Source organism: Marmota monax, unplaced genomic scaffold (assembly GCF_021218885.2).
Source record: "Marmota monax isolate L192 unplaced genomic scaffold, Marmota_monax_Labrador192_F-V1.1 WCK01_AAM20220418_F8-fsc00252, whole genome shotgun sequence".
Taxonomy (NCBI): Eukaryota; Metazoa; Chordata; class Mammalia; order Rodentia; family Sciuridae; genus Marmota; species Marmota monax.
The window spans coordinates 671,388-687,962 of NW_026692478.1; the positions used below are offsets into that span (position 1 = coordinate 671,388).

A 16,575-nucleotide genomic window follows, 5' to 3' on the forward strand; every position below is an offset into this window, starting at 1 on the left:
AAATTGGGCTAGGCAAAACTGTCCTTTTAAAGCTGCAGATTTTTTAAAAATTATTTTCTTTTAGTTGTAGATGGACATAATACCTTTATTTTATTTTTATATGGTGCTGAGGATCAAACCCAGTGCCTTCCACATGCAAGACAAGCACTCTACCACTAAGCTACAACCCCAGCTCTGCAGATTGTTTTGCAAAAGACAAGGACTTTAATCCTCTTTGTTTTATTTTGAGAAGACCTCTAGAATGTGCCTTTAAGTTATGTATATATAAAAGGAGACTTAATGGAAGCAGTTTGGAAAGCTCAAATGTGCTTTGTTGTTGCAAACTGTTCCAAATCCTTGCTACTGTGTGCTTAAGTGCCAGTTTGATTTCCCCCTACCCCCCCCTCAGGGATGGCTATGGCTAGTTTTCTTCTGAAGTATACAAAACTAAAGACTACTCATCTTTGTATCATTTTTTTTTTCTTCAGAAAACCATACACTCTAATCTCACATGAGGAACTCAATTTCTTTCCATTAATACAATTTTATCCATTCTGTTGGGGCAATAGGAAACTTGCCTGTTCTCTTAAGAACTTGTCTTTTTATCCTGGATATGTTTTCATTACAAATGGGCCCCATTTTACCTGAGAATGTGTTTGATGTATCCTGAATGGAAGATATCCTCTCTAATAGAGTATCTTGTATCTCCAGATTTCTCTCCTAATTTGGAGATGGGGTTTGGAAATAGGTGATGAACCACATTCTGCAAACTTTACCACACCACTTCTGTTATCAATGTGGGTCAGGATGTTGAGTAGGCTGGCCATCATCTGAAGAAAAAAAAGTTTTTATGGTTTTTTTTCTATTATTGAATGACTTCCATAGTCTATGGTACAGAATAATCAGGCTAAGGATTAGAATGGAGAAGGGCTATGGAGAAAGGGAAGTATGGGTTGGGGTATTATAAGAAGTGAGGACATGAGGTCAGGTGGAAACTTTCTCTTTAGTGGCTTAAAAAAATTAATTCACCAAAAGCACAGTTTCTGAGTCCATCATGCTAGAGACGGGGATGCAAAGAGGCAACACAGAAGAACATTTATCTAGAAATATGTTCATAAACTATAGAGACCACACATTCAGTGTAAAATGAACCAAGCAAATGATCAACACTAAAAAAAAGTTCAGAAAAGGAAGTAAACATCAAAGTTAAAGCAAAAATAAAATGAGGAGATGGTGAGGAGGGGGAGCAGATAAAGGTCGAGTAGCGGAATACACTTCCACATAAAACTACTAAGCATTTACTATGTCTTTTCTTTTACTATTGACTTCCTTTTCAGTGAATACGGATTTTTAAAGAAAAAATATCTGCCTCATCTCTGTCTCCGAGTTTCAAGTAGATGAGAGACAAGTCAAAGAAACATAAATGCAGCCAAGTAGAGGACACAGAGGCCATGAAAAATTGTCACTTTGTGGTTTGATAATCAATGCAGACAAGAGCAATTCTGCACAGGGCATGAATAGAAGCTGGGTTTTTGAATGAGACAGGTCTAGGCTCCACATTTAGGTGTGTGTGGCGTACTCGTTGTGTGACCTTGTTTAAGTCACAAGAACCATGTCTCAGTTTCCTAAGAAAACAATTCTAGTAAGGTCCACCAACTTCCTCTGCTGTCGTGGGAAGGACAAGTGCAGTCACTGTAGTATAGTGACACGGGTGTCTAAGTTTCTACCCCTTCTCAGCGCACATATCCTTTCCTCCATTAGGGGTAAGCTGTCTGGGGGATGAAGAGGACAGGAAAGGGTGAAGGGAGCGACTTCCTTGCCGCCCTTGGTGCCCAACCCCGGGTTCTGGGAGAGCCACAGTGGGAGCGAGGGTGCAGGCAATTAGCGGGGAGGGAGGATTTTCAAACTGTAAACACAGACGCCACCCAGAGTTCCGATCTCGTCTAGCTACCGGATTTCCGTGCCGAACCGAAGCCACCCCACCCATGCGTCAACCCTCAGTTTCCATAGCTCTGTAATGGGGGTACACCATCTACTTTCTTTGGTAACTGCCAGACCTAAGCCCGTGAGAAAGGGGAGAAGGAGCCCCCAATGTTGGCCTCAAGCCCCATCAAGTCCTCCTCCCACTTTGGCTTTGGCCTTTTGTACCGGCCCCACGTGACCCTCCCGGCCGGCTCTTCCCTCCTGCCCCGCCCCGCCCTCCGGCCTTTCCCGGCGCTCGGCCCAGCTCTTCCCGCTCTTCGGCCGCCCCCCACCTGCGCTCTCGCGTCCTCCTCCCCCCCCCCACCCCGCCTCTCGCCCAGGCTGTTCCCGCTCCCTCCCCGAGGCAGCCGTTCCCTCGCGACGCTTCCCCTCCCCCCGCGGCTGTTCCACCGCCTCGTCTCCCCTCCCCCCGGCCGGAGCTCACTGTCTCCAAGATGGCGGCCGTGTCAGTTTGGGGCATCTCCGCGGTCCGGCCCGGGGCCCCGGGATCCCGGCTCTCTTTCCCTCCGGTAAGTAGCCGAGGGGCCACCCCCGACCTCCCCTTGCCTCCGAACCCGAAGCTGAACCGCTCCGGGGACTGCTCTACTGCCTCGCGGGGTCGGCGGGCTGCTGCAGGCCCTGCCGCGGCCTGCGCCGCCTCCCTCTGCTCTGCGCCAGGCCTCGGGCCGGGGCGCCGTGGCCGCCCCTTCGCGCCCGGCCGGCGCCCGGCTTTCCCCGCCCGGCCCGCGCGCTGCCGGCCCGCCCCGCGCTGACGGTCCGAAGCCCCAATCCCCGCGGCGTGTCCCAGCCCGGGGAGCCGGCGGGTGGGCGGGCGGCGAGCGGCCAGGCCTCGGAGCCTCGGGCTGGGCTGTGCTAGGAGCCCGCTCTCCCTCGGGGCGCGCCCACCGCCGGGTCCCACCTGCGCCCGACCGGTCGCCGCCTCCTGGCCGGCGCGGCCCCTCAGCCCGCGCTCCCGGGCGCGCACTCCGCCCTGCCCGGTGCGCGGAGACCAGAGCCGGGCCGAGGCGGCAAGTGGGGTGACAGGCTGGCGGGTGTTGTGGTGCGGAGGAGGCAGCACGTGTGGTGTTGTGTCTGTCGGGCTGTCAGCCCCGGCGCCCGCCGGAGGGGAGGCGACAGGCTGCCTGTCAACCCTCGGCGGTCTGGACCGGAGCTTCCCGACCTGTCAGGCTCTCGCGGCTGCCTGCGCGCCCCTCACACCTCGGTTTAGCTGGCCTCTGTGGAGCTCAGTATTTGGAGGAGCTGGGAACTGGGGATACAGTACTCTTAACTCCACGTGATTTCATTGTTAACTTATTCCTGGGGTTCTGTTTCCTTCTAATGGAAACGGGGAAGTAGCCCATTGGCAAACTGTCGGGTTGTGCTGTTTGAAGTTTTTAAAGTTTCTCGCTCTTTAAAAAGAAAGCGCGAAGATGTGTTTGGGGGTGGGGAATGGGGACCGGGAAGGAATATCGGAAGCCAGTTGCGTTTGCTTTCTAGCAGCTGGTGTACTTTCTGAGAGTTAAAGTTCGAGCACAGCATTTTACTTACTTTCTACAGACATAGAGACTGATGAAAACGCCTGCTCGAGAGACAATGAGTGGCTGTCATTCATTCTTTACTTGAGAACTTCATCAATTAGGACGTTCTCAGCGTCTTAAACTCAGGTTGTAGTTTCTTGTTTAGCTTAGCGTTAATGTCTATGTAATGAACTTTCTTGGAATAATAAGACTCTGATTTGTTTCCTTTTGAGATCTTTACCAAAATGAAACATAGGTCTTAGGTTTTTTTTTTAAGTCAGCTTATTTTAAAGTAAAATTTTGGCACATATTTGAATGTTTTGCTTCAGCCTTTGCTTTCTTATCAGAGTTAATAGTGCTCTTTCCTAATGTCTATTAGTCCCTCCCCTGTCTATTAGCCCCGCCCCCTGCCCGTGTCTCCCCCCCCCCCCCCCCCGCGCTTTTTTTTGTACTGGGGATTTAACCCAGGGACAGTTTACCACTGAGCTACATCCCCAGCACACCCCGCCCCTTTAAAATAATAAAAAAAAAAGTATTTATTTTTTAGTTGTAGGTGGACACAATATCTTTATTTCAGTTTTATGTGGTGCTGAGGATTGAACCTAGGGCCTCATGTGTGCTAGGTAAGCACTCTACCACTGAGCTACAACCCCAGCCCTGCTTTTTTAAAACAATTTTGAGACAGGATCTCACAGATGCTGAGGGCCTCTCCAAGTTGCTGAGGCTGGCCTTGAACTTGTGATCTTCTTGTCTCAGACTCCCCAGCCGAACTTGTGCGCCACCGTGCCTAGCTTTCCTTTTGATTTTAATGTTACTATTAAGAATAGTTGCTGCAGGAGCTATTTTTCTACTATTGTTATAATGTGTGTAAATTATCCGTACAATAAAAGCAGAAGTTCTAAAAAACACTTAAGAAAAGTTAAACTTCGTTTGGGGGGCAAAGAAGATATTTAGGTTCATAATTCATTATTTTAGTGATTTTTAACAAATGCCCATTTGCCAGTTTCCTTTGTAACAGAATATCGACTTTGACCCAGAGAGGCAATCTATTTGCATGTTTTGTTTTACTCATTATATTCATTTTCAGACAGCAATCTTGAATTTATATCTTTATCAGATTCACTTCTTTCTAGACCCACAAATAGTTTTTTTTTTTCCTGTTCTATACATTTGGTATGCAATACATGCACTTGTTCCCTATGATTCTGGGCTTTTCTCATTTCTAGTTTCTCTGTCTGTAGATGGCTTATAAACAGTTTTGCAGGTGTTAGTTCCTCCAGCATGTGAATATTAGTGTCTTAGTTTGGGTCAATCAGCATGTATTTCTTAAAATTTGGATGAAAATGGATTATTTTAAAATTCTTTAAGCACTTTCATACTAGGTAATTTTCAATGTAATAAGGTAATAATGTACTTATGAACTTGTCCTGTGAAACTTGCATTTATTATTTCTTTTAATATCCGAAGTAGTTAGATTTTTCTCAGTGGTTTTCTGCCTATCTTATTTGACTGTTTTTTTTTTTTTTTTGTTTGTTTGTTTTTAATCTACTGTCTGGAATTTTGAAAGATGAAAGATTCACTCTTACTTTCATTACAGGATTCTTTCTACTAATCCAGATACTTGTTGAAGTGCTGAATAGTTTCTTGGGGAAAGATGTCAAGCAAGAGTTGAAATTCATAGACTGGTGAGCAGAGATGGCGGAGTACAGGATAGCTATCACTCCTCTGGTTAGTTGTAGCCTAAGGTCATTCGTAGAACATCCTGTTTTGTTTCCTCATTGTGTTATATCTACTCATCTCTGTTTTTTCTTTTTATCCCAATGATTTACATACATGGTTGTTTTAGAATGTTAAACACTTTGCTATTTGATTGCTTTAAAAGATTCTAACATTTCAATTATAACATATTTCTAGAATGGGCCTTGATAGAAAATTAACATTGTTTTGTTTTTCAGGCATAGGATGCACATTTTTGCTGTGAACCCTGAGAATGAGATGTATGGAGTCCTTGCAACATTATGAAGAGATCCATGTTTGATACTACTGAGAAACTGGGAAGTTTGAAGACATTTCTAATAACCAGTTGTTTTGGTTTCTAAAGTAAAAGTGGGAATGCAGTCTGTTTTGTGAAAGGAGGAAGGACTCAGGCCAGAAAACCTGTATGCTATGGTTAACTGGTTCCCAGCCTCCGAAAATCTTGTTTTCCATGGTGTAACACTTACTCAGCATCAGGATAAGGGATAACGACTCTATGGATATACAAAATCCTTCACCATGGTAAAACTCGCTAACCCGCTGTATACTGAGTGGATTTTGGAAGCCATCAAAAAAGTGAAGAAGCAGAAACAACGTCCTTCAGAAGAAAGGATATGCAATGCAGTATCTTCATCCCATGGCTTGGATCGGAAAACTGTTTTAGAACAATTGGAGTTGAGTGTTAAAGATGGAACCATTTTAAAAGTTTCAAACAAAGGACTCAATTCCTATAAAGATCCTGATAATCCTGGGCGAATAGCACTTCCTAAACCTCGAAACCATGGGAAATTGGATAATAAGCAAAATGTGGATTGGAATAAACTGATTAAACGGGCATTTGAGGGCTTGGCAGAGTCTGGTGGCTCAACTTTGAAAAATATTGAACGCTTTCTGAAAAGTCAGAAGGATGTGTCTGCATTATTTGGAGGCAGTGCTGCCTCTGGCTTTCACCAGCAGTTCAGATTGGCTATCAAACGCGCCATTGGTCACGGCAGACTCCTTAAAGATGGACCTCTTTATCGGCTTAACACTAAAGCAACGAATGCTGATGGGAAAGAGAGTTGTGAGTCTCTTTCTTGTTTACCTCCAGTGTCACTGCTTCCACATGAAAAGGATAAGGTAAGAATGGTATATGCATCAGTGTTCATAGAGCTCATGTTATAGGATGCCACAAATTCACATTTCTAGGAAGTTTGAAGTTACATTCAAGTTTGGGGAACTTTTATGGAGTGATCCTGCTATTTTTTAATTTATAAGTTCTAACTGTGAGAACTTAATAGATGCTAATTGTTCTGATACTTTGAAGTTTTTGAAGCCTAAGATTCAAAGTGTAGAGTGTTGATCTACCTTAAAGGACATAGTTGTATTATAATTTAAAAGTGGCATGCAGCTTTAAACTTTTAATTTTTTCTTTGTGGTACTGGGATTGAACCCAGGGTTGTTCTACCATTGAGCAGCCCTTTTTATTTTGAGACAGGGTCTCACTAAGTTGCCCAGGCTGGCCCTGAACTTGTGATTGTCCTGTCTCGGCCTCTTGAGTAAGTGGAATTACAGTCATATGCCATCATGCCCTGCACAACTTTAAAAGTTTTAAGTAAAAAGATTCTTACAGTACCTTATTTCTGGAAGTTGATGAGCAGCCAATGCCGGTGACAGGAATTTGGAAGAAGCAGATGAACCCCCCCCCCCCTTGTTTTTTTCTTTTTTCCGTTTTAAGTTGTCACTAGACAGGAATGAGATGGATTCTCATGACCCATAGCATGAGCTAAGCAAATTTAACAATTCATATTTCTATTGTTTACATTATAACTTTCTGTTATGTAATATGGCTTTGATGATGATGATGATGATGTCCTAAATATTATTATTTATGACAGCTACAGTTACATGTGACAGGACTATAATATCCTATATTAGAAAGGTTCCAGAGAGTTGGGAATTTTACTGCACAGATGGAATACTTACTCTGTTGTGTGTTATTCTGTTATGTTGTGTGTCTGAAAGTATGTCTTTTTAACAATAAATTTTGGCCTTTAAATTTGGGGATGATAAGAATTTTATTAGTTGCTATTTTTTTAATTGAACTACTGTTTTAGCTGCTCTGAATTGTTCTTTGGAGATAGTACTTTAAGTTGTTACACCTTTGTGTATATTAGTAACCTTTGTTTTACTTAAGATCATGGAGCTATTTTTACTATGAAAGATTGTATGTATTTGAAAATATTTTGAGATTTTTATTATTGTCATTATGTCTGTAGATTTTTGTTCAAATAACAATTGAAAATTAATAATACTGTTCTTCAGTGAAATTCTTAGAGATCTATTTTAGGGTTCAGTTTTTCCTGTGAACTTTTCACAGGTCAAGCATCCATAGTCTGAAAGGAGCTCCACCACTGAGTTATAACACCAGCCCCAGATATTTTAATTTTAAAAATACTAGTCACACTTAAAATGTCAGAAGTGTATATTTTTAAAAGATAGTCAATTTGGTTAAATACAAAGTAAGTTCAAGTTCTAGATCCCTAGAACTTTGGTTTTGGAAGTGACCTTGAGAACCATCTAACAATCCTCATTTTGCCACAGAGCTGGGGACCTCTGCTGAGGCCATTGCACAGTATCTTTGCATTAAAAAAAGTTTAATTCAGTAGAATTTTGCTTTGGTTAGGAATACCTGTATGGCTACATAGCTCAAATATGTAGTATAGTTAACTGAAGTTACCAAATTTGGGATATAAATTTGGGATATAAAATGGAGTTTCTTTGAGTAGACTTCTATGTGTACTGATCTCATTGGATTTCATGATAATAATTATGAATTTGGAGTTTATGAGATCTGTTCTATTTTTTAAAATGAAATCTTATTTGCAGTAGTGAATTTCCTGACTTTCCCCCAAAATGTGAAAAACCCACATTCAGAATCATAATACAGTGAACTCTGGGGGAATTATTTCACCTTTGAACTGGTTATATATATCTGTTCCTCTTATTGTTATTTTGACCAGTTTCCTTCCTCTCCTTGAAACTACCTAATCACTTCCTATTAGGAATTGATTGACTTGTGGTTATGAACCTATATAGTTTCAACAGGAAAAGCAAAAGAAAAAAACTGGAGTGTATTTGACAGTGATGGAGAAAGGAAGGTATAGGCTAGAAGTAGTTTTACTTTTCGACATTCATTAATCTAGCACATAGTTGTTGAGCACCTACTGTGACCCAGGCACTCTGCTTGAAACTGATTTGGCTTTATTTTCTCTGGAATGTTAATATTATCTATTGGTCTGGTCATCTGTTGGGTAAGAGATGAAATTCAAGGACTATTTGGAGTGACCTGAGTAAGTTTCTTTTTACTTTTTCCTGTTCTAACTGTTCATTTTGTGATATTAATCTTTGGAAGGAACTATGATTGTATTTAGATTTTCAGCATCTAAGAGGTTTTTGTTTTTTAGGGGGAGAATATGTAGAATATTCTTAAGAGGTGTTAAAGTCTCTTGAAGTTTAGTATTATTTTACATTGAAAAGTAGTGAGGAGAACCTGTGGTATACTGTGATTTAAAAGTTTTATCCATGTTATATGGGGAATTTATGAGCTAGCTTTAGGTATGATAGTTTATGGTGAGGTAGTTTATTTAACCTAAATGAGTGTTTACTATATGCAAGGCATTAATTTAATACTGTTCAGTAGTTCCTTTTGTCTATGGGGTTCACTTTCCAAAACCCCTGAAACTAAAATTTGTATTAAACCCTATGCAGATGGTCCTTGACTTACCATAATTTGACGAATTTTCTATTTTGACAATGTCTTGAGTGGGATTAATTGTAAATGTGGTTAGGAATTTGACTCAGCAGACTTGTTCTTTTTTTTAAAAAAAAAAACAACTCATTTAATGATGCCCGTTCAGTAGAAAGTATACTTTGAATTTTGAATTTCAATCTTTTCCTAGGCTGTGGGTTACAATACTGTGTTGTAATGCGGAGTGGCAGCTTATGCCCTAGCTCCCAGTCAGCCAAGTGATGCTGCAGGGAAACAACTGATACTCTATAGTGCATTGTGTTGCTAAAGTGTCTTGTTTGGCAGGTTAGATATATGAAATGCATTTTAAATTTACAGTATTTAAATTTACCATTGGCTTATAGGGACTTTAATCCCCATTGTAAATTGAGAAGTGTCTGCATGTACTATCTTTTCTATACAACCTATGATAAAGGTTTATTTATAAATTAGGCATAGGAAGAGATTAATAGCAATAATTAATAATAAAATAGACCAATTATAACAAAATACTATAATAATGTTATTTAAAATTTATGAATTATTTGTTTCTGGAATTTTCCATTTAATATTTTGGGCTGCAGTGGATGATGAGGAACTGAAACTGCAAAAAGCAAAACAGTGGAGAAAGGGGGACTAATGTATACCTGTTAACTCATTTCATCCTCATAAAGCTAACATTGATATGTACCAACAGTGAAGTTGGTTCTGTTGTTTTATAGTTGAAGAAAATGAGGCATAAAAGAGGTTCAATAACTTGTCCACGTAACACTAATATGATTGATGTCCCAGCAAAGCTGGGATTTGAACTTTGGCAGTCTGGCTCCAGAGTCTTTGTATTTGCAACAGGTATACCTATCACCTCTGGAGAGTCATATCTAAATATTTATCACAGCACTAAAGTATAGTCATGTTAACATTAACTGATACCCTCTTCCCCTCTTTTGCTGTTTGTGACCCTTATTTTCTTTTTCTGTTGTGGAACAGATTTCAAAACTGACTTAGGACTATTAATATTAAGAATGTATCAGGAACCAAAGATTATGAATAAGCTAGTTTATATACTTGAAGTTCAGAAAACATAATTTTCATCAGTGTGAAATTTTTATTTTTTCTTAAAGGTGATTTCTGTGCTTACTAATTTTCATTTCAATTGTTGCTAAAGTTTTCTGACTTGGGGATTCGTCACATGACTGTAATAGGGTGGTTTAATTTGGGGCAAAATATTGTGTTTCTTGAGTTATGGGATTTAGGAAACGAAGATAGTGTATAATTGCTTAAATAGCTACTTCTTATACATTTCTTTTTGAAATGTAGATATTACTATAAGATAATTTGTTCATTTCACATATTTGTTGTTCAGCAAACATTTGAATGCCTGCCATCTGTAGTGCGTGTAGGATTTAGGTCCTTTGAGTGATTAAGGCAGATAGAATACAGATAGGAAATACACTTTTGGGGAACCCCATTTTAGATTATAAAATATAACTAAGAAGACATTTAGGATTGTTTTCTCATAACATTGAGGCTTTAATCTTTGAAAAACAATAACTGTGTTTTTGGGTTAAATCCCACTACCCCATTCTGGGGATTGAACCTGGGGTGCTTTACCACTGAGTCACATTTCCAGCCTTTTAAAAAGTTTTGCAGTGGGCTTTCAATTGCTAAGGCTTGCCTCCAGCTTGGCCATCCCTTCTGACTTAGCCCTGGAGTTGCTGGGAGTTATAGGCATGCACCACCATACTTCTCTTGGATTAACCTTAATATTACTTGAGATTGTACTAGTTTATTTAAGAAATATATTTCTACACTGGTTGTGGCTTCATTTTACACACTTAGAATAATTTATTTGGATATATTTATACACACATGTACATACATAAGTATATGTGTGTGTATAGTTTATGTTCCATATTACTAGGTCCAGAAAATAGAAAAGTATACTTTTATGATAATCATCTAAATCATTAAAATTTATTCTGTGGAATATTTTGAAACAGAATTATAATTTACTAAAACGTTCTGTTGGAAAGAGAAAATGAGGTATTGACAACTATATTTTTGTTTAGTTACTACCTAGCTAGGTAATCTGGAGTAGATTAAGTGATACATCTCTTACCTTCTATTATAATACATTTTATTACAATGATCTCTTGGTAGAGTCGAGTCCAGATTATTTAGTTTTACTGGAATATGTATTTTATTTTTGGTACCAGGGATTAAACCTAGGGATCCTTAAGCACTGAACCACATCCCCAGTCCCCCTCACCCTTTTTTTTTTTTTTTTAAACATAGGGTATCATTAAATTGCTGAGGCTGGCTTTGAATTTGTGATTCTCCTCCCTCAGCCTTTTGAGTCACTGGGATTACAGATGTGTGATTTGGCTTAGAGTATGTCTTTTAAATTCAGGCTTAAGTGCGGTTTTGATAGGAAATTAAAATTTTAGGGTAAAGTTAATGAGAATGAGATATGTGTTCAAGTTACTGAGAGTAAAAGATAAAGTTTTCATTTAGCTGTTTGGAAATGGCCTTTATGCTAAAATTGTGTCACATTTTTATATGTTAGAATAGTGATATTATGTAATAAAATTGTTTATAAATATAAGCTTGGTAATTTCAATTTCAGACATTCTGTTATGATACTTAATTAAAAAGGCAGTGAATAGGAGTTGTCCATGCTATTAAATTCAGGGGTGTGTGGACTGCTTGTTCTCTTAAAAAATAAAAAGCAATCCCAGCAGCTTGGGAGGCTGAGACAAGAGGATCACAGTTCAAACTCAGCCTCAACATCTTAGTGAGGCCCTAAGCAACTCAGCGAGACCCTGTCTCTAATAAAATATAAAAAAAGGGCTGGGGATGTGGCTCAGTAGTTAAGTGCCTTGGGTTCAATCCCTGTACCCTCCGCGCCCCCCCCCCCACCAAAAAAAAGTAAAAAAATAAAAAGCAAAAAATCCTTCTGAAAGTAAAAGATGCTTTAAAAAAAAAAAGGTGAGGATGCAGTGACATGGATAATGTAAATTTTGTAATATCAAGTTTGAAACATAGTAGTCTCAATTTTTCAATGTAACATATGATGTTTATCTTATATCATTGTTTACACCATTTTTTTGTGACCATAAAAATCACTAACAAGTCATTGAGTGGGATTAATTGTAAATGTGGTTAGGAATTTGACTCAGCAGACTTGTTCTTTTTTTTAAAAAAACAACTCATTTAAAAATAGGTGGAGATGTTTGTTGTAAGTATTTGTTTAAATATTTTTTATAATTATTTAAATTTACTTAAGCTGTGGTTTGTTTAAATATAATCAAACATACAGATACCTTTTGATCTTCTGGTTAGCCTATGAGTTCAGTGATTTTTGATAATTTTCAGCCCATGATACACCCTGAAAGAAAACTAGAGCTATTAAAGTCTGGGTTAGACATTATTAATGAAAACTTTTATACCAACCCTGTGCCTAACCTAGTTGTTTATCTCATATTTACAGATTCCGTAAATTCTTCAGAAATAGAGATCTAGAAGGTCTAAATATTGTGGCCTTTTTTTTTTTCTTTATCTATAGGCTAAGGGAATGTAAATAGTTGCTTATAGAAAACTATTTATAGTTAGCACTTGTTAAGGACTAATGAGTTCAGCACTGTTCTAAGTGCTTTAACATATACCTTCTTATTAAAGTTTTAAAGGAACTCTACATGGTTAAGTTTTATAGGTATAATATTTATATAATAGCTCTTTAATAGTAAAGTTTTCATTATGGCTTTTCATTAAAAACCAGATTGAAAATAAATGTAAAGAAAATGCAAGATCATTAAATTTCCTCTTATTCTTCTTTCTTTTTTTTTTTAGAGAGAGAGAGAATTTTTATTATTATTTATTTTTTAGTTTTTCGGCGGACACAACATCTTTGTTTGTATGTGGTACTGAGGATCGAACCTGGGCACACGCATGCCAGGCGAGCGCGCTACCGCATGCCAGGCAAGCGCGCTACCGCTTGAGCCACATCCCCAGCCCAATTTCCTCTTATTCTTGCTGCCTGACTTTTATCGAATTCATCCTGGACATATGGGCCCGTACTTCTTTTTCACATTACCTTTTCCTTTACTATGAGAACAGATAGATAATAGGAGCTGTGCAAGAATCTGGGGGAAAAATTATATTATTTCAGACCTCTTGATGTACAAGAATCTTACTGACATCCTGTAGATTTTCTTTCTCTATTTAAAAATAATTTGAATATATTTCTACACTGGCTTGGTTGTGTGAGAAGATGGAATCCAGGCATCAACTTTGCTGGTTAAAATAGAACTAGTATTTTTTTTCTCCTATTGAACTAGAGAATCTTTTTAAAATTAAAATAATGAATACTTTTCATATTCTGATTTACAATCTTGAAAAGAAATAAATATGTTATATATATAGAAATTATTAAGAGCTTCATTCTGGTAAAATTGTTTTACCAGTTGGCTACTTAGAGGTGGAGTCATTTCACAAAGGATTTCAGCAGATGAATTAGACCAGTAGCAACTTCACCCTTCTGCTGGTCCCAGCTGGAGCAGGATTAGGACTGATTCAGCTGCAGCTGGTTCCCAGGAAAATGAAGGCTGTTTCTTCTCTTTCTCTCTCTCTTTTTTTCTTTCTTTGACTGGAAAGTCAGAGTTCCCAACAGATGGCTTTCATCAGCCTTGTACATAACTCTGTAAATTCAAGACCAAAGAATTATTTTCAACTTTATTAGGGAACAGGTGAAGAAATAGTTTGTAATATGGTACTATTTTGTTAAGTGTTAAAACTAAGCACAGAGATTACAGAAATGTAGCTTTTAGATTTGCAGAATGCTTTTGTGGGTCAAAGTAGTTTATAACAGCAAATTGGGAAGAGGTAGAAACTAAGAAAATATAAGCCTAGCTGTAGTGTTGATTGAAAGTATATATCATAGCTGAATTATTTACAAAGTATAGATAAATTCTTAGGAGGGGGAAAAAAGGAATGTTCTGCATTTTGTATAGTTTTGAGCCGGTAGTAATCTTGAATCATAGTGATTCTCATCTTCGCGTCACAACTAGGGAAACTGAGAGCCAAAGAGAAGTGTCTTTTCCAATGTCACTCAGCAAGTTGATTACATCTAGGAGAATTTATCAGGTCCTTTTTGATTCTATGCTTTTTTCATTATGCTATAGTATTGTTTTATATTATTAAAAAGCAATTGGTATAAATTAATGTGGTTAGAACTTTCTCCCTTAATGGAAACCACAGAATAAATTCTGGTCTAGAAAATTGTGGTGATTCTGTAAATCATAAATAAAGCCTGTTTCAGTGTTTGAAAACAGCTATACATTCTTGTTAAAAGAGTTGAAACCATATCTTTTTTTTTTTTAAATCTTTTTCTTTTGGCTCAAATTAAAGGAATTGTAAAGCTTTCCTATGTTTTTAGTTAAGTATTAAAAGAACATGTTGAGTTATCTTGATGCAAGAAAAAGTGTTCTTTGAGTTCTGAAAATATGTCCACTTAAAAATAAGTCTGATTTTTAGTGTGTGTGCAACACACCTGACTTCTGAATCATTTGGAAAATTGTTCAGAGCTTAAGATTCTTGAGACTAAGGTAGAGATAGCAAAGTACAAATTTTTACTAATTAACAAAGAAATTTTTATCAAAGCATTAAATATGAGTAGACTAAGAGTGTGTAGTTAAGTGCTCTGTGTATATACTTAATGTCTGGATGGAGTTTGAGAGATCTATAGTATTACCAGTAAACAAATCATATAGGGAAGACAGCAAACAAGAAGTGATTTTTATCTTTATTAGTCTTTTCCACTAGCATTCATCCCCTGCCTTTTTTTTTTTAATATCAGGGATTGAACCCAGGGTCTTTAATCACTCAGCCACATCCCCACCCCTTATTATATTTTATTTAGAGACAGGGTCTTTTTGAGTTGCTCTGAATTGCTGAGGCTGACTTTGAACTCTCCATCCTCTTGCTTCAGCCTCCCCAGCCACTGGGATTACAGGTGTGCAACATGACACCTGTCCTAGTATCCATCTTTATACAATTTCTACTTTGTTGTAAAACTTAGATTTATTACAGTCCTGACAAATAAAGGTTAAGTTTGAGGACTGTTGTTTGTAAAATTATCAAGTGATTTTTTTTAAAGATTTGCTGGTATAACAATAAAGAGAAATTAATAGATATAGAAAAAGCCTGGGAACTGAAAAAATAAAATCTTTATGAAATATTTTACTGTCTGAAAGAAGACAGTGGGCACCTATGTGCAGGATAGGTAGATTTCATATATGTAGACATGTTATCAAGCCTGTGTTACAGGCTGATTTTTCCTCTGGGGAATTGTGAACTGCAGTTGACCCTGAGAGCTACTGCTAAATGTGGTTTTCAATTCTTTTAGCTTAGTAAAGTATAGGTTCCTTTTTTTTTTTTTTTTTTTTTATTCTCATCTCTGGCTCCAGTAAGGCATTTAACTTCAGGGTTCTCTAGAACTTGTAGAAGAACTATTGGAAACATTGCTATGTGCATTGAATGTGATGCTGTTCTTGAATGGTTTCCCAGTTTTCTGGGTATCTTTAAATATTTGATTCTTGTTTATATCCTGTTTCACAATTTTCCTGCCTTATTTACTTAATTTCTTTTCATACTAGCCAGTTTTTCTTTAATTCTGTAACATAAAGCTAAAGCTAAACCTGTTCTTTCTAAAACAGGATTCTTGACTCTTAAGTCCACTTTAGAATCACCTGAGGATCTTTAAAAAATAAATGCAAATTCATTAGACTGTAGCAATTAGACTCAGGTTTTAGAAGGGTGTGTGTGTGTGTGTGTGTGTGTGTGTGTGTTTTAAACAATGTCTATCTAATGTGCATCTAGTGTTCAGAACCACTGCTCTGATGATGGTTGGAATCAACATCTCTGAAGTGAGAACTGGCTGAGGGAGGCAGGGAATAAAAAGGATGTACTACTTAACATGAAATTCAGACAGAAACATAATATACTTTACACCTTCTGATGAACACATTTTGGGCCTAGGACACTATACTTCTGGATACCTAAAGTCTCTTTTATCTTACTCCCTAACCATAACTTTCCTAATCTTCCCCCTTTCTCCTTCTGTGCCTGCTGTTTATCTCTTCAAGGTATGTAGATTAGAGACAGTTACCTTCATTATTCTGATGTATTTGATGGGGCTACTATTCTAATGCAATTCTTCTAATCTCTTCGTTTTATGGCTCATCCTGTTAATATACTTCTGCATTCAGTTGGCAAACAGTTTAAATTATGCCAACCTTTTCCCTTTCCTGCTCTTATAGGGAATGTATTTCATTTTGGAGAAAGTCATACTACCATGTGGTTGGGTGCCACTTATAGATTCATGGCCTCTAATTTCAGCTCTGCCTTCTGCTTAAAGGACATTATCTCTAGGTAGCCGGTTCTTGAGCATTGGCTCCAACCCTTTTGCCTTTCTCCTAATGAGCAGATACTTCTATATGCTTCTTCATTGAGAGAATGAAATCTTTTCAGTTCATGAGTTCATTCAGTTTGTGCCCCTCTCATGCCAACCCAAATACAGCTGTGCTTATTTTTACC

The 16,575-nt window shown here is 38.2% G+C and overlaps 1 protein-coding gene across 6 annotated transcripts in view; it reads left to right on the forward strand.

Moving 5' to 3' along the window:
- Positions 1-2,331: 2,331 nt before the first annotated feature.
- Positions 2,332-16,575, forward strand: part of Kat6a (lysine acetyltransferase 6A) — a 102,131-nt gene continuing 87,887 nt past the window's right edge. For 3 of the 6 annotated variants that reach the window (XM_046443099.2, XM_046443102.2, XM_046443101.2), the window contains exons 1-2: positions 2,332-2,471; positions 5,414-6,332. In XM_046443099.2, the coding sequence (XP_046299055.1) occupies positions 5,733-6,332 (600 nt within the window). In that variant the 5' untranslated portion in view covers positions 2,332-2,471; positions 5,414-5,732. Of the gene's footprint in view, positions 2,472-3,588; positions 3,606-5,055; positions 5,187-5,413; positions 6,333-16,575 lie in introns of those variants that run through there. The other 3 variants (XM_046443100.2, XM_058578906.1, XM_058578904.1) reach the window with 3 other exon arrangements.